This window comes from Calonectris borealis, chromosome 7 (assembly GCF_964195595.1).
Source record: "Calonectris borealis chromosome 7, bCalBor7.hap1.2, whole genome shotgun sequence".
NCBI classification, from domain to species: domain Eukaryota; kingdom Metazoa; phylum Chordata; class Aves; order Procellariiformes; family Procellariidae; genus Calonectris; species Calonectris borealis.
The window spans coordinates 7,738,630-7,762,150 of record NC_134318.1 but is presented as its reverse complement, the minus strand read 5'-3'; the positions used below and the strand labels follow the sequence as shown (position 1 = coordinate 7,762,150).

General features: G+C 38.3%; 2 protein-coding genes across 7 annotated transcripts in view; both read right to left on the bottom strand.

The window, feature by feature from the left end:
• The window catches only part of DNAJC12 (DnaJ heat shock protein family (Hsp40) member C12), a 44,133-nt gene extending 37,483 nt beyond the window's left edge, over positions 1-6,650 (bottom strand). The window contains exon 1 of one of the 2 annotated variants that reach the window (XM_075154242.1): positions 6,250-6,650. In XM_075154242.1, the coding sequence (XP_075010343.1) occupies positions 6,250-6,360 (111 nt within the window). In that variant the 5' untranslated portion in view covers positions 6,361-6,650. Of the gene's footprint in view, positions 1-2,600; positions 2,686-6,249 lie in introns of those variants that run through there. The other variant, XM_075154243.1, reaches the window with a different exon arrangement.
• An 893-nt stretch (positions 6,651-7,543) lies between these two features.
• The window catches only part of HERC4 (HECT and RLD domain containing E3 ubiquitin protein ligase 4), a 37,136-nt gene continuing 21,158 nt past the window's right edge, over positions 7,544-23,521 (bottom strand). For 4 of the 5 annotated variants that reach the window (XM_075154236.1, XM_075154238.1, XM_075154237.1 and 1 more), the window contains 12 exons: positions 22,952-23,124; positions 20,944-21,060; positions 18,283-18,306; positions 17,709-17,807; positions 15,615-15,782; positions 15,346-15,489; positions 14,262-14,428; positions 13,361-13,427; positions 13,070-13,152; positions 10,508-10,691; positions 9,839-9,941; positions 7,544-8,913 (listed from right to left, as the gene is read on the bottom strand). In XM_075154236.1, the coding sequence (XP_075010337.1) occupies positions 8,705-8,913; positions 9,839-9,941; positions 10,508-10,691; positions 13,070-13,152; positions 13,361-13,427; positions 14,262-14,428; positions 15,346-15,489; positions 15,615-15,782; positions 17,709-17,807; positions 18,283-18,306; positions 20,944-21,060; positions 22,952-23,124 (1,538 nt within the window). In that variant the 3' untranslated portion in view covers positions 7,544-8,704. The remainder of the gene's footprint in view (positions 8,914-9,838; positions 9,942-10,507; positions 10,692-13,069; positions 13,153-13,360; positions 13,428-14,261; positions 14,429-15,345; positions 15,490-15,614; positions 15,783-17,708; positions 17,808-18,282; positions 18,307-20,943; positions 21,061-22,951; positions 23,125-23,521) is intronic. The other variant, XM_075154239.1, reaches the window with a different exon arrangement.

The following is a 23,521-nucleotide window of genomic DNA, read 5'->3' as shown; positions in this document are numbered from 1 at the left end:
GGCACGTCTTGGCATCACACACGCAAATATTTCACTTGTGTTTTGTCTTCACGCAGCTCATGCTGACAGGTAAAGCCTGTGTTTCCCTTTGGGGGTGGTCTCGGCTGCCCAGCACAGCTGCAGATGAAGCCCAACTGCAGAGAGCCCTGGGTGGGTCAGTCTTTGGTTTGTCCCGTGGCTTCCTGGGGGCTGCAGCTGCGCTGACCCCCCACATACTGCAAAGACCCGCTCCTGTGTGCCTTCAGGGGCCAGGGCCCAGTTTAAATGGTTTTCCATTATGTAACACCTTACTATTTTCATAATTCCGCTGTACTTCTGAACCACCATCCCTCAAATATAAATTATATCTGTATTAGCCAAAAAAAATTGTTTATAAACCTCGCACACTTGAGACATGAAATAAAGTATTAAAAATACTAAGATTTTTTTACACAGATAATGTTTCCCTATCAATTGCTTATTACTCTGAAAGGACTTGAAAACATTTTTCCTCTAGAATAAAACAGCTGCACCTTTTTCTACACCTAGATGAGGAAGTTCTGCTTTTTGTTCTTTCTTGTGTCTTTGCCAGCATTATCTGAACAGAAGAGGAACCCCAAACTACAATGTGTCGCCTTTTCCTCCATTTCACACACTACCCTTTCCCTGAAGTGAAGATGTCGTCTTTAAATACTGTGTAAAACAATTCTTAGGCAACTGATGGCGATGAGGCAACATTTGCTATCACAGCTCTTTGTCATCCCTAAGTGTTCAGCATCTTAATGAAATTCACCTGGAAGCACAGAAGAGCATGTTCAGTTCCCGCTGTAATTTGTAGAATCTCAAAAAGGGGGATTACTCATTTTTCTCATAATTCACATTACTACCTTATGAAAGCATCTTAGCTCTCTTAGTATTTATATTAAATAGATGCACTGAAAAAAGCAAAATACAAGCATTTGTTTAATAAGACGGTGCCATTCCCCAGCCCCCTTTCAGCTTATTTTGATGCATTAGACACAATAATGACCTTGCAAAAGAATTTCAAGTGATGTAAAAGAAGTCCATACTTTAAAATCTTGTAATAATTTTTCCTTAATGGCCATGTATTCTTTATAAGTCTATCTTGAATCCAGTACATTTTTAATTAGTGTTTTTGATTATGGAAAATACATACATACATAAAGGCATGACGGCGAATGTTGGACAACATCAAATTGGGAAGAGCTATAAGAGTACAAAATTTGAATGAAACCAGCATTCAGAATCGATCTGAAAAATTGAAAAAAGTTTGAGAAGGAAGACGCAGTTCAGTACCTCAAGGTCAATATCTATGCTTAAATACCGAATCAGAATGATCAAATCTAAAGGCAGTTGCAATTATTTGCATAATATACCTACCTACAGAGTGACTGGAGAATAAAATCCAGTTCAAAATGCAGAATTTCTGGCTAAAACAACTGGCCATGTCTATGTAACAATGGGTTCTAAACTAGCTATAATTAATCAAGAAGAATCATAGAGTCATAATAGTACCCTTCCTATAGTCACTCTTTGCTCAGCAGTTTTGAGAAGACACACAGGCTGCTAGGACTCAGTAGGAAAAGTAATAATAGTATTAATAATGGCGCATGAAAGGGAAAGAGTCGCTATTTACTCTCCCGACATGAGGCCCAAGGACCATTCAGCTGAAGATGCAGAAAAACAGAGGCAATTAAGGAAACCATCACACACGAACTGTGGAAGTCACTGTTGTAGGATGCTGCGGGAGCTCAAAGTGGCCTCAAAAAGGAATTGGGCAAATTCAGGTGGGACAGGACTACTGAAGCTCCTTGAGGAGGATTCCAAGGAAAAGAGTATTTTCCTCTCCCTAGGCTCTCCTGTGAGCACCTGGACTAGCTACAGGTGGAGACAGTTTGCACCTCAGATTGAGTCAGTGCAGCAGTTCTCAAGTGAAACACAGAAACAGAGTGCTCCGAGAGCTGTGCTACAACTATTTACACTGGACCTTTTAAACAACAGACCAAGCAAACGCTTGTAAGGCACACCCTAAGCATATATTCTTCCTGCCTTGGAGATGGCGGAAACAGATATATGACCACAGGTCTTCAAAGGACTAAGTTTCTTAAGAGACACAAACCCGAGTGCTCTGTGACTACGGGACTGTCGTTTTGACTCTCACAGAGGAAGGGATACTCTGCCATCCCTGCAAACGCCACGTCCCCACCGCCCAGCCCCTCACAGAGCAGCCCCTGCACCAGCAACACCTGCGAAGGAGCTGCTGACAAAGCAACTACATGCAAACGACAAATTAAGTTACAGATTTTATATATTCCTAGTAAGTAAGGTTTTGAAAGCCACAAAGACACACAATTCCAAAGTCCTTAAAAACAACATACAAACACACTTCAGCGCCGTTCCGTTGTTTGGTTGTGGTTATTTTTCACTCTGTACAATTATTATTCTTAGTACCGCCACACGGCAAAGCACGAGCCTCGGCCGAGGGGAACTCTTTCCGACAGCCGGCGGATGCCTTACGCGGCGGCTCGGGTAACTGGACCCGAGCCGGAGCCCAGCAGCCGCACACCGTGACAGCCCACCGCACCGGCAGCCCCACTCACCGCCTCCGCCGCAGCGCCGGGAACCGGCGGGAGAGGCCGGGCCGGGGTCCGGCGCTCCCTCCCCGCGGGTGCTCCCGCCCGGGGAACGAGCGGGCGCTTCTGGGGAGGGGCTGGGCGGCCCCTCCCCGCCAGCCGGCTCCGCCAGAGGTGTTCGTGCGCTCTCCCGACAGCTGCCCCGGGGAAGGGAGGGTACTCAGCGAGGGGCCTTCTGCCGGCAAGGGAAAGCGGCGCAAGGCTGCCCTGCGCCCTGCGGATGCGCAGGCACTGGCTGCAAGGATCTGTCGGTTTGAAGGCGGGACATTGCAATACAGGCTAACCTGCAAAGCTGCGCGCACCGGTGAGCTGCAGCTGCTGAGAGCCCAGCCCAGCTCCCTCGCCCGCCCTCGGAGGCACCGACACCAACTCAGCTCCTTCTCGCTCTGCTGCCGTTCTACAGAACAGCTACGCATCCCCGCGCTGGGCTCCACGCAGCAACTAGCCCAGAAACACTGCACGCTGAAGAGGAGGTGCAAGGATTACCCTTAGTCCGTACTGTGAGGTATCACTACATTCTTACCCCAACTTTAAAAACTTCTCTAGGCATCACTACCGGCCACCGGCTGAGAAGAGGTTACAGAAATTCAAATATCCTACAAGGCACTGACCTCCGCATTAACAAACCCTGCTGCAGAGCTGCAGCCAGAACACGGCCCACAGAGAACTCCTCCGAACTGCTGAACTTCTCCCTCATGTAAAGATACTATGGACCTCCCTCATCTCCTCAGTTACCCTCTCCCTTTGTTTATTGCCAACTTAGTCTTGGCACCTCAGTGCATTAGGATATTCATGCCTTGCCAGTGGATAGCCTCAGGCTTGTTGAGACGCTGTACGCAGCTCCCAGAGTACTCAAACACTGCTGCTAGCAGGTGCACCCGCATAGCCTCTGTGCAGAATTAAGCCACAAATAATAAGTTTCACTATTAAAATTATCCAAAGACACGGCAAATAATTTTTATAGGAAGCTGGTTTTCAGCTACAGCGTGCCAGCCCTATTCCTTCTAATAGGACGAGAGGAAAGGGCCTCAAGTTGCGCCAAGGGAGGCTTAGACTGGACGTTAGGAGAAATTTCTTTACTGAAAGAGTGGTCAGGCCTTGGAACAGGCTGCCCAGGGAAGTGGTGGAGTCACCATCCCTGGAGGTATTTAAAAGACGTGTAGATGAGGCCCTTAGGGACACGGTGTAGTGGGCATGGTGTGCTGGGTTGACGGTTGGACACAATGATCTTAGAGGTCTTTTCCAACCTTAATGATTCCATGATTCTATGATTCTAATGGAAAAGCTGGTGTATTTGCTCAAAAAAGGGAAGGAAACTTAAGTTTTGCACTCTACTCAAACTGAAGTCTTCACGTAACATTAATCTGTTTCTTCCTCACTGAAATTCCTCACGTAATCAGGCCTGTGGGGGGAAGCAGTGAATAGCTGTAGACATTCACAGCCCCCCAGGCACTGCACAGCATAGGATTCGTGTGCTCTGGGCACGACCCATTGATAAGACCAGCCTGGAGCCTTGGCGAGGTAAAGATCCCCACTAGCACCATACACGCTAACTACGCTGAACATAATACCTCTGTAGTTCGTATGTGGAACAAGATTCATAAACCTCATTTTCCTTTCTAATAATCTGAGACTGAAGCATGTGCCTTTGGCTGGGGAAAAAAAAGATAATGCTGACTGCTACCCTAGCCCACACAAGTTCTTTGATCACACCCCTGGCATCTGCAACACATTGTTTTGTTGCTTTGTAAAAGACTGAAGTATGTTCAAACCCAAGGGACATGCAGGAACTCAGACTGTTCAGTCTACGGGTAATAAGAGACAAGTAGGCCTGTACATACAATACTTTTACACAGTTTTAGTACGCCTATGGTATTGCCACAGTTGGTTTTAGGTGCTTTCTCCCTGCCCCACTTGTCTTGTGGTAAGAAAAGACATCTTTCTCATTCAACAGATCTACATCAGTGCAGAAATGGGGAGGCAAAATTTTGCAGTTAGAAAGTTTTAGCATACTCCACTTGCAGAAAGCTAGTCAGTGTAACAGAGTTAATGTGTATAGGCATGAACAGAAAAAAATTGAGGACTCAGCCAAATGGTCAGGGAAGTGTATAGAAATTACAGCTGGTGGGGTTTATCTTACTGATTAAGTGTGTAGATACTCCAGGAAAAGAGTCAAAGGGATTTCTTGGGGCTCTAAGGTATAGTATTAAATCTGGCTATGGCAGGTGATAGAGGATGCTTTTAAGCCTTTCAAGGTCTAGGTAAGGTTTTTAAAGTTACTGCTCCAAACTGGATCAACACAAACCTGAACGGCACATTGAAAAACAGTAGCTTCATGACACTGACCTACCACTTAAGAAATACCCACTTGGTAAGCAATGGGAACTGTCACTTATCAGGAGAAACAAATATTTTGTTCTTCCCCTTCCCTCCTCCCCCCAACAGCTGAGTAAGACAGTTGTACATAGTACATACAAGTACCTAGTTCTGGCTGCACAACGGAGAAAGTCAACACAGCCATTTTTGTGGTGCTCACTATATACCATCTATCATGCCGAAAACTGTATTATTAAAAGAAAGCTTTTATTCTGTATTTATCTCAACTGCAGAACCTCATGTGCCATTAACCAAAGAGCTCCCTTTTACAGTGGTTTATATTTGATTACATTAAACCTCATTTATCCCTGATAAATCAAGTTTATTGCAGCAGAGAGCAGCGCAATGAATTAAAATCCTTTTTAAAGTAGCATATAAACCTTCTTGAAGGGAATTCTGCGGCTTGATGGTCTACATTAATAACAACCTTAGTAGTAGTAACTCCCATGAAGTGCCAAAGGAGACAAGTCATTATGCTTAAGCAGGGGTCACAGCTTTAACACTTCTACACTGGCGCTGGGCAACAGCGTTCTTAGATTTTCCCTGGAAAATGAGGGACAAACTTCTGCGGTACATGTAGTTGAAAGAGCCTGTGTAGTTCTCTCAGGCAAATTCAATCTTCAGTCCTGTACTAACGACAGAGGTGCAATACATCCAGTACATGACTGCACTGCCACAAGTCTTCCTTTAGTAACCATGATGGAGATGGATACAAGTGATAATTCTGAATCTTTATCAAAATGCTAATCTAATTATCAAATAAAAATACTTTCTTTTAAAGATGTTTAATTATTGTAAAACGCTCCCACTGCAGCCCAAACTACTGCTATCCCCCAGCTGCTTGCATTATCCTTTTAAAAAAGTGGTATGCAAGCTTTCCTGATTAATCAGAGATTTGACAAGGAGGAAGGCCACAGGCTTTCTTCATTAACACCATGGCTATTTTAGCTAAGCATAGAATAGAAGGGATTTTTCCCCCCTTTCTCACACAATGCACAGCATCAAATATTGTATGCAAAGTGATACTTGATCCAATAAAGAGAAAGCACTTCCCGCTGCCCACCTTTCTCCACCCAGAGGAAACATTTAGGTGTGCAACTTCTGTAGAGATCCTTCACAGGGCTGTTATGACTGTTAACAGAACTAATGGCAACGTAAGTATTGCAGAAAGTATTAAACTGCTTGACAGAAGTAATACAACGACTAGTAATTGTTCCAGTACTACATAAAACTCTTTTACCTTGTTATGTGGAGAATGTCTGTTCTGCAACAGGGCACTTGTCTCACTGCAGACTGAGCTAACACCTGTAAGATAACCAGGAGCGTTTAGCTCTGTAGGACCCAACTCCATTTCTTGCAGAAGTGGATAAAACCAAGGCCAAAATTACAAAAACAAGTCTCAGGTGAACGCGGTCCCGAGGAAAGTGACTCTAGCCCTGCTCTGCCAGTGGGTTCTTGACACGACATTTAACCAGCCATTCAACATCCCCTACCCTCCCAAGGCTTACTAATGTCCACTAATGTTCCAAGAGAGTAAGAAATATGTCTTGCTGATGCTGGAGAAACTTTTGCAGCAACATGAAGTAATTGCCACAGCAGTTTTAGTCAACAATAACTGCACTTCAAAGATAAAGGATATCTTAAGTTCTCCAGCACATGCTAAATTGGGCACCAAAAATTGGCAAGTGTTCAGTAACTATGGCTTGGATTCTGTCTCAGACCCCCTCATCTACAGAACAGGGCTACTATTCATCTTTCAAATTAATACTGATATTGATGAAAAATCCAATACAGCAAAAATCAGACAAAGTCCAGGGAATTTAGGGAAATTAATCAGGGAAATGAAGTACATATACATACAGTGCTGGGTTTAGATGATACGCACTAAATTAGACTTGGACCTGTACAACTGAACATAAAAAACCCCTATTATTCAGTGAACATCATCAGCTGTGTACACTGAATGAAGAAAGAGTGTCATAGGAAAAAAAACACCACTTGATCATGTAATAATACACAAAGCAAAAAGGAAGAAGACAGCTTTACATTAGCCACTTCCTCATTTTTGAATATTTACCTTTGCAATCGTGGTGTTTCACAATTTAAAAACAGTGTTTTAATATTACCTGGTAAAATGAAGGCATAATACTTCCCCCCTTCCCCCCCCTTTTTTTTTTCCTTTTCTCCTTTTCTTTCTTCCATGTATAGTAAGATTAGGCTGCTTTAGTATTCATTGGTTTCTTGTTTTTCACAAGAGGGAGAATTTCCCAGCCAGGTAAAAACTGCTGTAAAAACACAGTGTTAAGGAGAAAAGAATTATTTTAACTGTACTGACTGCTTTGTATTATATCCATATCTACTGCCAGCACAGAAACTGCATGTTATACAATTTATTACAATGAATTAATTTCCCTGCTTTTCAAGTGAGATCTGGTATCCTAGCTGTACCCTAGATTTAATGCATGCAAAAGTTGCCCTCCAATTCAAGAAATATGCATGATGCAAGCATCCATACACATCAACCAACAAAGGTGTTCATTCAAGTCTTTTATTATAGCTTGAATTTTTTCACTGCATTTAAAAATCTAAAAAAAATAAATATTTGTTTCACAGCTGCAAGTCACATATGCATTAACACCACAAAATCTGGAGTTTAACCAGAGAAGGAAAGTCAAATCCGAAAGTGTCCAGCTAAGCACAATCGTCTCAGGGCAATTATACTAAAAATAAAATCTTAAGAAAAGGGGAGAGGGGTGTTAAAGAGTTATTTCAAATGCATTTATCTGGAAAAAAGTGAAAATTCTATTAGAAACCATAAACTATGCTTTCAGCATTTAAAAATAAATGTTTAACCTCTTGACAGCAACAATTGTCTGGTGCATCTTTTTCTTTTAAGCTGTATTCTTGACACATGGCTGCAGAGGTTTCAAATGATAAATTAACCTCTTTTGTAATTGTGTCCACTTAATTACAGAATCAGTCCTTAAAAATAAAACAGTGTATTAAGTCAGCTTGTCCATCCACATATTAAAAATGCCATTGTATGCAGTTTTGTATCAGCACTAAGTGACTGCTTCATGGATTGTACATCGTGAAGATGAATGTCTCTTAAACAATCACTTTCATTATTAAGGTTCTTAAAACAAACCAGAAAAATATATCTTCAGAAATCAGAGTAGTCACTTTTTTGTTAAAAGCCATAAAATAAGCTCATATTCAATTACAAGCAATAGAAACCATACTGCTATTGGAACATAATTATTTTCTCACAAAAATTTATTATTTACAAAATGAAAAGTTACCAAGTGAATTTATCAGGGAAAAAGTTAAATGTTCTTACTAAGTGATTTGAAAAACTTAAGCAAGTCTCTCATGCACTCACACGCCAAATTGTTTGCATAAGGTGAAATGTTAATACATGTTAGTGAAACTTGACTCCCATTCACAATACTCTCGTTTTTATTGTAAGATGGCAAAATCCACATGGTTCTGTACAAGAAGGTATGTATTAAGACAGTTCCTCATTTTTGTAAATGTTTTTTGGCTCCCATGAATATCCGTACCACTGAACGTTTTCGCAAATAATCAGTTATATTATCAACTCCATCATTTAATCCACTGAATTTACCACCACAAGAAAGACACAAAAAGTTAGTTTAATGATCCCACGTTACACAGAACTCTCATTTCTGAAGTTATACTAAACTGAAACCTTCGTAGTGATCTATAGCCTGGATCAACTTAGATTTTAGGGTTTCTTTATCTGAGTATTTTGGAAGATCAAGAAGATTAAAGCAAGTGTGAGCTACCGGAAGATAATCTTCTCCACCTCCTGTTGGCTGGATGACTAGTTTAAGACACTTCATTCCAAGAATTGGAATACGATCACTGCCTGTCAGAAACACTGCCAAGGAAAAACAAACAAACAAAGTCTTGAAAGTAGTTTAAGACTAACATTGTATATGTCATATATGCAGTTCTAATCGGTATTTGCATTTTTTAATTAGTTCAGCAGTGGTTAGCTTTTCACACTGATGTTGTTCTGGTAAGTTTGAAAAACAGGGAATAATGGCTTAAGCTGATCTCCAGCTTACACATATGAACTCTTAACTGCAACACCACAAGTGATATGTAAAGGAAAATATTTCATTTCAGCATATCAAACCAAACAGTCCTCAAAAAAAAAAAAAAAAAAAAGAGGAAGTTCTTCCTGCATCAGAATTTGTTATTTAAAATCCATTGCCTATGCCTTTACCAAGCATTTGCAATACACAGAATTAGTTAGTTCAATAAGAAATTTATCTGAATTGGAAACTAATCTATGATCTATTCTCAACAAAAGCTCATTCACAGGAAGCTTCCATAAATTTGTTTTTTCCCTGTACGTTTCTACTCATATCAGTACCTTGAGGTATTTACAATCAGTTATAACTCCAAAATTCCATCCATGTGCAATGACAAAACTGGAGGATCTGAACTTTATGTCAAAACACAGAAAAAAAATCCTAGTCATCAGATAAATGATGCTAGCAGTTTAGGTTGTTGGTTTTTTTCAGGTTTGGGGGTTTTTTTTGTTGTTTTATTTATTTTTTTAATGCTGCTCTGGTGTACTGCAATCTTGTAACTGCCCACTACCCAGAATTACTCAGGACAACCCCAGCAAAACCACAGACAAGCTCTATTTCTTCTACTACGATTTTTTTCTTCCAAATAAAGTTAATCACATCATTACAGACAAATACTTACGTCTGACCTCTTATAGCAAGAGCCTGAAATCACAGTGATCCCGTTCAGTTAGCAACTTCTGTGAAGTAGTTTCAAATACTTACGCAAAAACTGTTTTTTCTTCTCCAAAGACAACTCATGAAAAACCTCCCAGAATATTTTAATTGTAGGATGGTCTGCCCAGTATTCTCCTTTGTATTCTGTATTCTAAAATGAGCAGGAAATTAGGTTATTGTTCGCATGTAGAACTAGTAGGATAATCTGACATCAAAGTAGACTGAATGAGGTTGTGTAAAGGGATACTGCAAGTGACATACTACTGTTCTCCTTGGTCAATTTTCTTCAGCTGTTCAGTCTGACCTCAACGATATGGACAGATGCAGGTACTCCAAAGCATTTTCAATCCCAATAAAGTAGTGACTTTGGCAATCAAGAATATTTATTTTTATTAACTGTGTGCATTTTGTTCACCTCCCCCCCTTCTAATATAATACATTGTATACAGCTGTCTTTTGGTTCTGTGGATTTTTCTTCCTCTCTCTTCTTCCAAGTCTGATCTCCTTCAGAAATTACATTTAAGCAGGAAGGTAAATAATGTTTTAGGTGTCTTCATTCACTGACATTTTAAAAAGAAGTTACTTAATCATGCAGTCAACCCAATCAAGGCTGGAAGTCACATTAATTAAAACAGACTCAAAAGGACACCTCAAGGTTTTGCTTTTGCATCTTGAAATTAAAAATATATGAAACAAATAGCTAACTATGGTTCTTACCTTCTCCAATTCTTTCCAATCATAATTTGTGTTCCCAATCACCATTGCCTGCAACTCGCTGGGCTGGAAGAGCTGAAGAACTTTACCTCCACATACTTTGTGGAAGCCTGCATGGAATGCACTAAATAAGGAAGCCACAGATTTATTGAAGATGTAATCCACATACGCATCTACAAAATCTTGCCTGTAAAAGGAAGAAAAAAAGAATTATGTTGGGGGTAGGGAGGGGGAAAGAAAGCACGTCACCCTTCTATCAATAAAACAGTAGCCATTTCTGTATAGAACACAGCATTGAAAGTTAAACAAAAAGGATCCAAATATATTATATTCTCTGCTTCATGTTACAACCACAGTGAAGATAACCTCAATGAAAATGGAACACAAACGTATTTCCCCTCCATGCCTCCAAAGACAGAGTCCATAACGTGTGACAGAAAACCAGTAACATTTAGTGTTATTTATTTCAGGCACTATAAACACTTCTCTTATTTGTATGCATTGCAGTGAATGGGACTGAATGGCAACAAGCTTAAAGGCTTGAATTACATGCAGTGTCCTGAAACCGACTAGTCAAACTCGCTGCTGTATTTTTCAATTAAAAAGATTACCATATCTGCATTGAAAATGCAAATCAACTTCAAACGGACATTTGAGTCCTATACAGTAGAAAGATCAGTGCAAAGGAGCTATAGGATACTGAAAAACAGGCTGCCTCTTATCTGTGCTTCTGTACTAGGAGTTCTCATATCTTGTTGGAAACATCTTCTTTCGCAGCATTTAGGGGAAGAACTAAAATTCCTTGATGTGATACAGTATTTATGATAATGATTTTTTTTGTGATACAGTATTTATGATAATGATTTTTTTTTAATTACCGTTTTAATCAAGCCTAGTTAACATTGTTCATTTCTACGCTGGCAGAGAGACTTCACTTATAGATTACAGTTATCCTACCGACATACTTTCTCTGTGAAAACCCACAGTATTTGAACAACATCCACAGTATTTGAATAATATCACCAATAATTTAAAGAATCATCTAAACACATTTTGATGATACATTTATTAAAGTTGTTGAACTGAAAATACTGGCGATGAGCAAAGCGGCGAATCACATTCCTCCTCTTCCAGCACTCAATGAGATATCCATTACACTATGTAATTAGCAGAGAGGCAGGTAACTTGTGTAATACTAACAGTGGAAGGAAAGGCTGCTCCAGAGAAAATTCATAGTAATAAACTAATTAGCATTATTATACCCTATGTTAATATTTAAAAAACTGAATTAAAGCATCATGGAATATTTGGATCTTGAGAAACAGGAATTCTTCATTGCTGCAAGACAATTGGTGATGACAGTGCAGCATACATTCCATGGGCACCCTGAAACTTCTCTCATAATTCAACTCCAATTTTACTGTCACTTTGTGACAGAACACCAAACTACCACCAGAGAACTTCAAAGCTACTGTGTTTAAGATAAAGTATCACAAATCCTCAGCTATAAGGCAAGGATTTTAAAAGAAAACAAAACAAAACAGTGCGACAACTATAGGTGGTGATTGCACTTGTTAATGGTAGGGTAAGTCAGGAGGATAAAACTCACTCCACTGTGGGAGGTACTGTCACTGCACATGGCTATGTGGGGGTTTATGATACCCTCAGAATCTTCTGTCATCACTCTTTCCTCTACCACAGACGTAGCTAATTACAGAAAATGTTGCCCAGAACATTTGCCCTCTAGGAACGGGCCTAGCGGTACATTTTCTCCCTTGTTCCTACCATGCACAGCCTAGGTGCATTCTGTTATCCTAGAGCATGCTCTTCCCATTCGATTCTCCCTTTGCTCTGGCAAAAGCAAAAGCACAGAGAATTCATGAAGATGAAAGAACTGACAGGAATACATGAGAGGAATGGACAGAGAGAGACAGGAAAATGGTAGTATTCCGCAAAAAGGGACAAAAGCACCACCAGATATATTCTGCCTATCCTCCGGGAGCAGAAAAGGAACAAAGGGCGGGAGAGGCTGTTTTTATAAATAGAAGTAGCAGAGTCCTTGACCAAGGAAAAAAAAACCCACCCCTCACACACTCTTCTGACAGTAACACTAGATAACACTAGATTAATCTATCCGCCCTACAAAGGGAAGACTTCTCTGAAATAATATTTCATATATGAATAGATGGCACATGATGGCATCTAGGTTGAAGTTTTCATCATTACTCACTAAATTCCAGTTATATATAACTTCCTGCAGAACCATAACCATGAATACCATGTAGTCAAAATGGGCCCTGAAGAGCTTCAAAATACTTCTAGGCTCAAAGTGAAAGAAAAGTATTACACATTCTGAGTAAAATTAGATAGGTTCTCCACAGCTGGCAAATCCTTAAATACAATAGCTATTTTAACAATACACATGAGAACAGCTTGGAAAAACAACCAAAGTAGTTTTGCCTCCAACATTAGTGTAAGAGCTTGGCAAAGGATATTTATAGCAGCCCAGTTACATTCCCAAGGCAGATAGCAACACTGAACTACCCTGTAACCCATAAAACTCACCTATTTTGTTTGACTACAGGAATGTCAGCACCATTAGGAACAAGCTCTTTAATTTCTGTTGTACCAAAATTCTCCACAGTGATCTATTTAAAACAAACAAAAAAGTATAAATCTTATTTACTGCGTAGAGTACTTCTTCCCACCACTTAGCTAACGGCAACAGGAACGGCAGACACATAAAATTTATGGGAATCAGCAGCTGATGCTTTTGCTCAGACACTCCAGCAGAGGCAACTGAAATAGATGGTATGAGCTTGATAAGAAATACGTCAAACACTATTTAAAACTTACAGTAAAATTAAGACAAAATGCTTCTTCTATGTCATCCTCTGGATAGTCCAGTAACTGTTGCATTCCCCTGCAAAATAAGTTACAAAGTACTTGTACCAGTGGAAGGAAAGATAAACTTATTTTCCTGAAGTATTCTTTATGCTTTGATAATTCAAGTTAAAAAAAAACAAAAAAACCCCTTTCTATTCTTATTTCATTTATTAGCTCATTGACTTGCACCCTGTGCAGTGTTGGGAAACCTCAAGCAATCAAGCAATAATACCTGTAGTGTTATTTCCTTTTGATTATCTCCAGGTGTGAAGAGAGAAGATCCATATACCTAGTCTTCAGCTACGGGATTCCCAAACCAGACGCGATAAATACTTAATAACCATTGATGGGCTCTTCCATTAACTTGTTTGATTTCTCCTTGAATCTATGAAAACTCTTAGCATTCACAACACTGAGGCAATCAAACATCCACTTCCCCTCATTTGAGCCTCATACCTGTTAGTGCTATTCAAATCCCTACAAGGGCAGATATTTAGCATGTATTTATTCCTGAAATAAGCAAAAACGTTTCCTTGAGGGACTAAATAAGCTATTCAGAACTAAAACTATGTTCACGCTTAGGCTTACAAAATTAATGGCTAAACCTCAAAGGTTTTGAATTTCAAATATTATTTTCCCCTAAAATTCTTGTAGGATAATAAAACAGAAGACACAAATACTAAAATCAAGCATTTAAAAGCAGGTGTTTAACAATAGCATGTATCCTTTCTCAAATGACATGATGGCTGCAAGTTACTCTGAGCTGTTCATCCTGTTAGTGTAAAAATAACAAATTTTCTTTATGTTCTTAAAGGAAAATGTTGCATTAAAAATTAGTTTCTAGTATCACTAATTTTTCTTTCTTGCTTACCTGCCAACATCTGGCATCAACTCTTTCAAGTCTTCCAGGGATGGCTTCTTATTCAATAGCTTTTTGTACAAAGCCAAAGGGAAATGAAGGTCTACAATAGTAAAATTATATATTGCTAGCCCACAGACAACACCAATCAAATGAAACAAGTCACTGTCTTCAAAGGTCTAAGAACAGAAAACAGACAAGATGGTTTAAAATAACGAAGTTAATTTAATCTTGCAGAATCCAGAAGAAAGTGTACAGTGCAGTATAATCTGAGTAAGTTTCATTTATATTTTCCTTAAACATGTATGTATCTGTAAATACTGAGGAAAACAGGATAAAGTTTTAACCAGCTGAGAAAGACTGAAATCCAAGGAAACACTTTCTACTTAACAAAAAAAAAAAAAAAAAAAAGCTGAGACACAACATATTTTGTGTTACAAGTGATGCATACTGCTGAAAGTACTGCAGTAAGATTGTGTTTTTGTCAGTGACTTACTATTGCACTATTTAGTGCTTAAATAGATGTCAATTTTTAAAAAAATTATTTTTGGGAGAAGAAGGGAGGAGCTCAACATTGACTCCCTTGGAGTTAATAGCCAAGGCTTAAAACACAACTGTGGAAACGTTAACATTCAGGTATTTGTGATATAGCCACCCTGGTCAGTGTTTTTCTCCGGAAGAGGACTAAGTCGTCAAAGATCAAAACTTTCGAGAAAGTATGACCAGATGACTACCTACGAAACGGACCCATAAATGTGACTGAACACAAGAAAACCTGTTCAACATGCCACTTCATGAATTTTTCACTGCCACCTTGACTTACTGATTCTGCTCTTGGAATCAGTTTACTCTGGCTGGCATTTCTTCCTATTAAACTTGCCTGGGTTGGGGACAACTGGTAAGAAGTAAGCGAGGAATGGGGAAAAACAGAAGGGGAAAGTTTTGATCTAACAATGACAAAAATAAACATTTTTTGAGAATACTTGTTTCAGTTTCTCCTCTTGAAATAAAACTACCACAAACTATTATGTTCATATATTATTAATATAAATATTGTAAGTTAAAAGAAAATTAATGACTACAGATCGCACCCTACCTTATCAGAGAACCAGATCAGCCTGGACTCTTCATGATACCTGAACATTCCATATTTGGGATCTAGCAACTCCCTCATGATGAGCAAAAAAAATTCTTTGCGAACACCTCCAGCATCAACAGCTTCTTCCCCTACAAAAATAACCTGAAACACACAATTCAGTTAGCACTGAGTTGAAAAACGGGTTGTGAAATAAGATTTGTCCAAAAGTATTCTCAATTATTTGCACAACAGTGAAAGACACTTTGAGCAATATGTACTGATAATACCTTGAGTGGCTTCTTGTAGTCTACATTCTTTGTTTTCCTTAGGACTTCCACAGCATCTCCTACAATATTGTCTCTCCGTACCATTAATATCAGGCACGGGTTGACAGATTCAAATACTGGCAGAAAGAGAGAAGACAAATTCTGCCTGTGAGCCTGATCAACAGCCATCTGGAAAAAAACCAAAGTGAAGGTGTCAGTAGGTAACATAAGATTCCTGTCAACATTCAATGTCCATCAGTCTTGTCTTAAAAAGTGCAGAAGACATGAATGGCAATAGCTATTATGAAAGCTACTGCATTTGCCCAAATTTACTTCATGTTCCTTTTATCTCAGGCAATGTTTAACCTCAGGAAATATTTTTCCTTTACCCATTACCCTCATCAATGCTAATGTTCAGGGAAGTCTTAGAATACAGTTTTTGACATTCCAGTCAAAATACTTTGGATAACAAAAGGAAGAAAAAAAAATACTGCACTTCATCTAATGAAGAGTAAGCTGTTTAATATAAATCTGGCACAAAAACATCCATTAAAAACTAATTCACAGAATGAAAAGCAATACATTCATCTAAATAGATGAACATTTGTATTATAACCTTTGTATCACAACTGTTTAAAAACAAAATACTGTTGCAAGTGTTCTGAATATGGCATAGAACTCTTGAAAGTTTGCGTGTTTTGATACTATTTAATATTGTTAATAGACACATTCAAAGTGAACATTTCCCTGAATTCATCAAATGTTGGTATTGACCATGTATATACATCTTTAAAGGCATAAGAAACTATGTTTATTATGAACTACAAAAGCAAGCTAGTATTTTTCTACATGAGCCCATTACTTGAGCATGACTTATCTCTTCCGTTTAATTTCAGACTCGGAACAGTAACTTTCATTATGTTAAACATTATAAACATGGGGGGGGGGGTGGCGCCCTTACTGCTGTTACTTTTGCAGTTACCTCCCTTCATTCTTCCTTTCCTTTTTTAAGAATATGATTTATTATACCCTTACAGCAACTGGACAGGTATGGATAAAAAAAATTCCAAACATTGAACAAAAGCTCACCACATCACACTGGTTTCAGGTCTACCTAGAGAATCATGAAAACACATTAGATCTTCTCACTTACTTTAGGGTTGACTAGCATGTCTATCTCTAGACGAGAGATATAGGTCAAGATATAGAATTGTTTGTACCAAGTATCTAATTTCTAGGAAAGTCTCTAGTTAAAACAGAAGTGAACAAATTAGGAGTAACATATAATTGCATTTAATAGGAAAAGAGCCAAAAACTACTGCAAACTGCAAGATCAGGAAACCTACTGCCAGTATCCCAAGTAGATGCTACATTTTCAAGACAAGTTTATTTTCTACTGCCTTGCAGACACCGATCAGACTTCAGAGTTTAGCAGCATTTTGAAGGTGGCATGACAGATGAAATGAGAAATTAGGTGTGCACTAGATATTCACGTGGTGCCAACACGTTGGCTCTCTGATACTACCAATCTTAAGAACAGCACTAGCTCCTAAGTCCCATCAAGATAAGAAATTAAAAGCAACTCTAACTGGCTGCTGCCTCTAACAAGATAGATTGACTTCCAGCTCTGGGCTCTACACATGTATCATTTAAAGCCTGCCCATATGGGAGGTGGCGTTGTTTTGGGGGGGGGGGGGGGGGGGGGGGCGGGGGGAAGGTGTTCATTTTGTGTGTTTTGGTGCTGTTTTGTTTGTTTGTTTTGTTTTGCCTTTTTTTTTGAACACCTGTACTATGGGTCGTTAACACCTCAAAAAAGGCATCTCATTAATGAAAGGAAAAGAAGTTCCTTAGAAATTTATGCAATTATTAAACAATCTAATTTCAATGAGATCCCAAACCCACAAACCCACCAGCTTCTATCATGTACATACCCTGAGATTAAAACTAGATCCCTCATTCTTATGGAGAAGAGATTACACAGCGTTTAAAAAAAAAAAAAAAAAAAAACAAAACAAAAACCAAAGAAAACAAACAAAAACCCCACACCAACAGCAACCCCCCAAAACCCCCAACAACAAAAAAAAAAATTCGTAACATTAACCCTGAGACTCTTACCTGCATCTGTATGACTGCATCTGTTTGCAGGAGAGTTGTCTTTGCCTGGGCATCAAATACAAATGGGTATGTGCAAATTGTAACAGGAATATCTGTTAACTAGAATGAAAAAAACGATGTCATATCTCTGCTTATTTAAAAACCACAATCATGGTTACAGAAGCCATTGCAATAGTACTCATTTAATATTTATCTTACTGGAAAAAGAAAGAAATCTTTACTCATTGTCAACGCAGGACCAAAGCATCATAGGAAAATTAAGTAGATTTTCAAAAAAAAAAAAAAAAAACAAACAAAAAACAACCACACAAAACACACACAAACAACAGTCTCACTTGGTACATTTTAATTTCAGAACTTTTATTACAGCTATCAAAGTACTCCTTGTTTTCAAACGCTGCTCTGAATTTGCAATACAAAGAATTACATATTTTTGCCCCACAAAAGCTTTTCAGATTACAGCCATGCTAACTTAAAGCTTTACTCCCAACAAAACACATCAGACAATCCTTGACATTCATATTTCTGATTTCCTTACATTCTGCAAAAGAAATCAGATTGCAACCAATCTTACCTCAGTTAATCCATGGTTGACATCCTATGACAGCATTTGCACAAAGGTAGCAATAATTAAGATGAAAAAGCAGCATTAGTGTCTGCATTAATTATTCATCTCTGATGTAGAATTAAAAATATTTATCTACAGCTTCCCTCCCAAGAGAATGTTTACTGAGAAATAAATATCAACCATAAACATTCTAATTAATCTACGAAATACAACCATGCCTTTCAACACCCTACATATCAGTCTTTAAAAAAAGAACCATTGAAGTAGCACGTTTTCTTGGATGCAAAAAATTAAACATTTTAAATGTTTACTTCCTTCCATACACTAATAAATGACATTTGCTTTTACCTATGTATTTTCAATTCTCAAATGACTGTAGCATGTCAAATTAAATGTAAAACATTTTTAATGAGTAAAAATTTAAAAACACAAAAAGAACCCCACCACTTTATCATAAAGTCTCAAGAATCATTTGGGTCTATGATAAGATACGATATGAGAAAAGCAATTGACTCTGGAAAGTTGAGACAGACCAATACATACGGCTGGGACTGTGTGGAGACTTCCACAACAAGCTAGATCAACTGTGCTAAGAAACTAAGTTATCCATCTGGTGCCATGTTACCCTCCTTATCCTGCGCTGAAAGCTAAGTTCGTTTCCACCCAGCAGGAAGAGAACAGAAAAAGAATAAAAGGTAATGACAAACTAATAAATTTTACATTTGACTATATATATGAGACTCAGAAGTCAAATATGTAGATATCCATGGCTCACAGAAAGTGATGGCCAGGCTACTTTGCTTTCTATCTCCATCCCCAATTCCTACAGGAAATATCAGATTTGAGGACCCCATTCATCATAGACAGATTTATGCAATTTTGTACTCCTACTCTATCTGCCATTATTTATTCCTAATTCAAACGGGTTTTCTCAACTCCTTTGTATCTCAAGAACACCTCTTCAAATCAATAGTTCATTGTTTAGTACCTTCAGTTTTTCCCCACTCATTTTTCTGTTGTTGAAAGAATGAAAGTTTTTTCGTCCGAGTTTCTCTCTGAGAATACTCTGAATACTTCTGAGATTCTCTTCTCTATTTTCCCCTCCACGTTTTAATGAAGGAACTGAGCAAACAGTTTTGCCTCAAGCTGTGACAATAAAAGTTACACTAGCAAAAGAAATTTTGATTCATTATTACTGCTTCAATAGGCAAGTAGGGCTTCTCATCATTTTAAAAGCAAGAACACAGGAAACCAGTGGACATGAAGGCAGGAAAAGGCCGTCAAAACCACTTACGAAGGAGATCTGACTAAGGCCATGGAATTTCTTTCAGTCCTATCATAAATATAACTTTTATCAAAATAACTTTTTCTGCTGAACTTGAAACTTGAAACTGCACAAACACATGACAAAATAATGATGATTAAAGGGAAATTCAGTATCTAGTGTTTTCTTAGCAACATCAAGCTACTGCTCAATCTTCTGATTTAATTAACAAATGGAGCTTAAGACTTTCATTACAAAGCAATTTTCCAGCTCTCATTTTCCCATATTCAGTATTTTCTTCTCTGATCGTGACATATGCAATTTGGGTTTGTTTACATCCATTTAAAGCATAGTTGCAACGGTCATCATCTTTTAAATTCCACCGCTTCTGTACTATTCACTGGCATACCCTTCTCTGTTCCAAACATACAACCTGTCTCTAATTCCAAGGCCCTGCGATGCTTACCCCTAGCTTCTACATCTCATTTAGTATACAACCCCTCTTAGCTACCAACACCAGCCTACATCACACACCAGTTATTTTTTCAGACAAGCTTGGCTGAAACAAATGTCTGTCATGTCTGCCAATAGTGACTCATTATTTCTTTACACTCCCCAATCTCCCTGCTGTTATAATTTTACATTGCAATTTTAATTCTTTGGTAGTTAGCGTCACTTGCTTTGTATTCCTAAAATACAGCAAAAGTAGGTCTCCCATGTTCAGGACCTTCCAGGTACCGCTGCAAAAAAATTACATTTAGGTGGCTAGAGAAAGCATATTAACTTACTCAATACTCTTTCAAAGCATAAATTCAAGAACTGTGTGGCAACACCCTATCCAACTCACTAATTCTCTGCACAGTCATTAATGTACTCCCACTTACCACTCTTCTGTTTACAGATCCAGGAATTAATTATCTCAGTTCTTGTTGCTGTACGCAAAGTAGAAAACTATGGTAGTTATCTGTCCCCTGTAACTCCCTATTATGCTTCTAGACTTAGTTTTCAGCTTTCTCATTGACTGAACCTATCTTATATAGCAATTCAGGTTATTCTGGATGTTTTCCTATCATGAATTATCACTTTCCTAACTTTTTTGACATGGCAAGTCACCAGTGACAGCATTTCAAATCATTTTTTAATTGACAGATTAAAACGTGGAACAGTGTCAGTCCTAAGAATGATACCCTGCAAGAAGCACGCCTATTTAACAGTTCTTCCTTAGCTAGTACCTGACATAAGATGAGGCTGTTCAGCGTCAGTGATCTGCGAAGATATCTTTATGAAAAGAAAGTGCCCATATTTAGAGAATCGACAGGCTTCTCTAAAGGGACAAAACCAAAATAAAACACGGGGGCAAAAAAACCCACAAAAAACCCCAAACAAAAACCAACACAACTTACCATTCCAAATACCTGCTGCTGGACCCAGTTGACATAGTCATTTCTGATATCTATCAAATCTTGTATCTCATGAATGTAAAATCTGTCATACTGTATAACTTGTCCTCTTTCATTTACCTAAAGAAGTGCAATTCATTTTTTTATCAGCACTTTGTATAACAGTTTTCAAAAGGACATTTTCCATATTTTTCAAGCATTTGATACGTCAGCCACAGATACCCAGCTACTAAAAAAATTCTAGAAAAACAACAGTGCCTACAAAAATGGAAAAAACAACATTTAAGACATGGATACATGGATTATTCACAATCTCATCAAAGATGCAAAGAAAAATAAAATTAACTGAGCATACAGTATTGCACAATACAGTGCTGCCACTTTGAAACACGTCATCTCACAGGAACAGTGATGAATATACATATTCAGGTATACAGTGGAAGAAATACTTGTTCCTGTATTTGTTCAAGTTTAAGAACTATGATTCAAGAACTCTGTTCTTAATTACAGCATGAATACTATCTCTATTACCCATGACCAGAGGAACAGTTTCTATTTAAAAACATTAAGTTTAGAAAAAGAGAGACATGGAAAAATAACTTTATATAAATGCTTGTCTCTACAGTATAATTTTAAACCAGAAGCATCCACACTTTCCTAACACACACTTCTTTTCCAAGGACTGTTATGCACCATGAACTGCCAAAACAGCAAGATCCCCAATTCTGTCTTTATAACCAGATAATCTAAGCCTGCTTTTCCCAAACATCTCCCCCACCACTGCTACCCCCCCCCAAACCACCAGATACTAAATCCATTAAATACCCCAGATATGTCACCCCATTTTTTCCTCTTACTTTAGCCTGTACCAGCTAATTATTACGACTATACCAATATAAATAGCTAGGCAGCAGGATAGGTACAAATGTAACTATTTCTACAATGTAGCTACATATTAGTCAAAGTTGGGTTTCAAAAAAATAGGAAAGCCACGTTACAATTCTACAATTACCCACGAGGCTTTAAGATTAAGATTAACTTCAGCTCTTAAGATTTACAGCTACTGCAAGCCTGAGCAGTGACAGAAATTCTAAAGGCAGCAAAATAATCATTTATTATATACCAACAGCTTTCCATATGGGAATCTGTAATGGACATCTTGCACTTCTAACACAAGACAGTTACTAAACAGTCTTACTCTCAGTCTTAATTTGGTGGTCTCCATAAAGAATAAAGAAAAGCTGAGCAAACCAAAGCATACAAATTCCAACTTCCAAAGCAGAAATCTTTTCCATTCTTTCTCACAGCTTAGGGAGAAGGGCTGTTATGTATAGCACACAAATTTAGACACCTGTGCCCATTTTACTAGATTGTACAAATACAATACTTGACCAGCACCTTAAGGAGTGCCTAAAATGCTCTTTTAGCATATAAACACAAAATACCATAGGACCAGAATAAGCTACAGAGGTAAAAAAATAGGGGGTGGGAGGGGAAACCTCAGCAGCAATTAGATAATACACTGTGATGTGCACAGTCTGATTACTCCAAATGATTTAGGCTGTTTTTGTTCAGATTTCATAAATTCATTAGTTTTCATGAATTAAATTACAATACTAACAAACAGAACAAAAAAAATCGGAAAATAAATGTTTATCTTGGTAAAACTGTGCAGATCTTTCTCGTTCAAAACAGAGCTTGCTCTTATCTTCCATTTGTGATCTTATTTCAAGCTTAACAGGCAATTCTTTCCAACATACCCTCACAGATGCAATTGACTGGGTCAGTCTGTGTTCCCAAGAAAATAGGTAATTCCATCACCATGTCAGATTGGAATCCAGAATTCCAATGGTTCATAGGTCCAGATGGAACAACTACAGATATCTCTGTAGATGCAAGCCTAAGTATTTAAAACTCTTTAGTAATTTAACTTCATTTAACAACTACACAGCATACAGATGCTGACAAAAACAAACAGATAAGTAATTGGTTGAAATTGACATAAACATACTCTATGCAGTATTTCCAGAACTCTGAAAGCAGTGTGTAGAAAATTGGTAAGTATTCTTCTTTCAGAAGCCGGAATGCCGATCTTGCACAACTTCAAGAGATGGACTACGACATCCTTGTAGAGTTCCACTATTTTGAGGAACAATGGAGGTTCAAGTACAGACCACCAATTTTCTGTCAACAAATGGTGAACACACAAACTTAGAACTTGCCACTACAATATTATGTTATGCTATCCTTTTAACTGAAAAACATATTTTGCTAGAAAGCATATTTGTCAGTTACCAAAGACTCCCCCCAAAAAAAAGTTTAACACAGCAAGAGTGGTGCAGACTTTTAAACAACAAACTACTCTTTGTATAAATAACGAAACCTCTGTTCAAATGCTCTATTGTTACACACCAACTCTTTAAATTGTCTGTTCATCCAGAGTACACAATAGTATCACGAAGTAACTTTTGACATAAAAACAGATGGCTCAAACACGGAAACCTTGACTTAAGCAAACAGTCCTGAGAGCAATGGAAAGTGAAGCAACACAAAAAAGGATATACAGTTCAAAGAAATTATC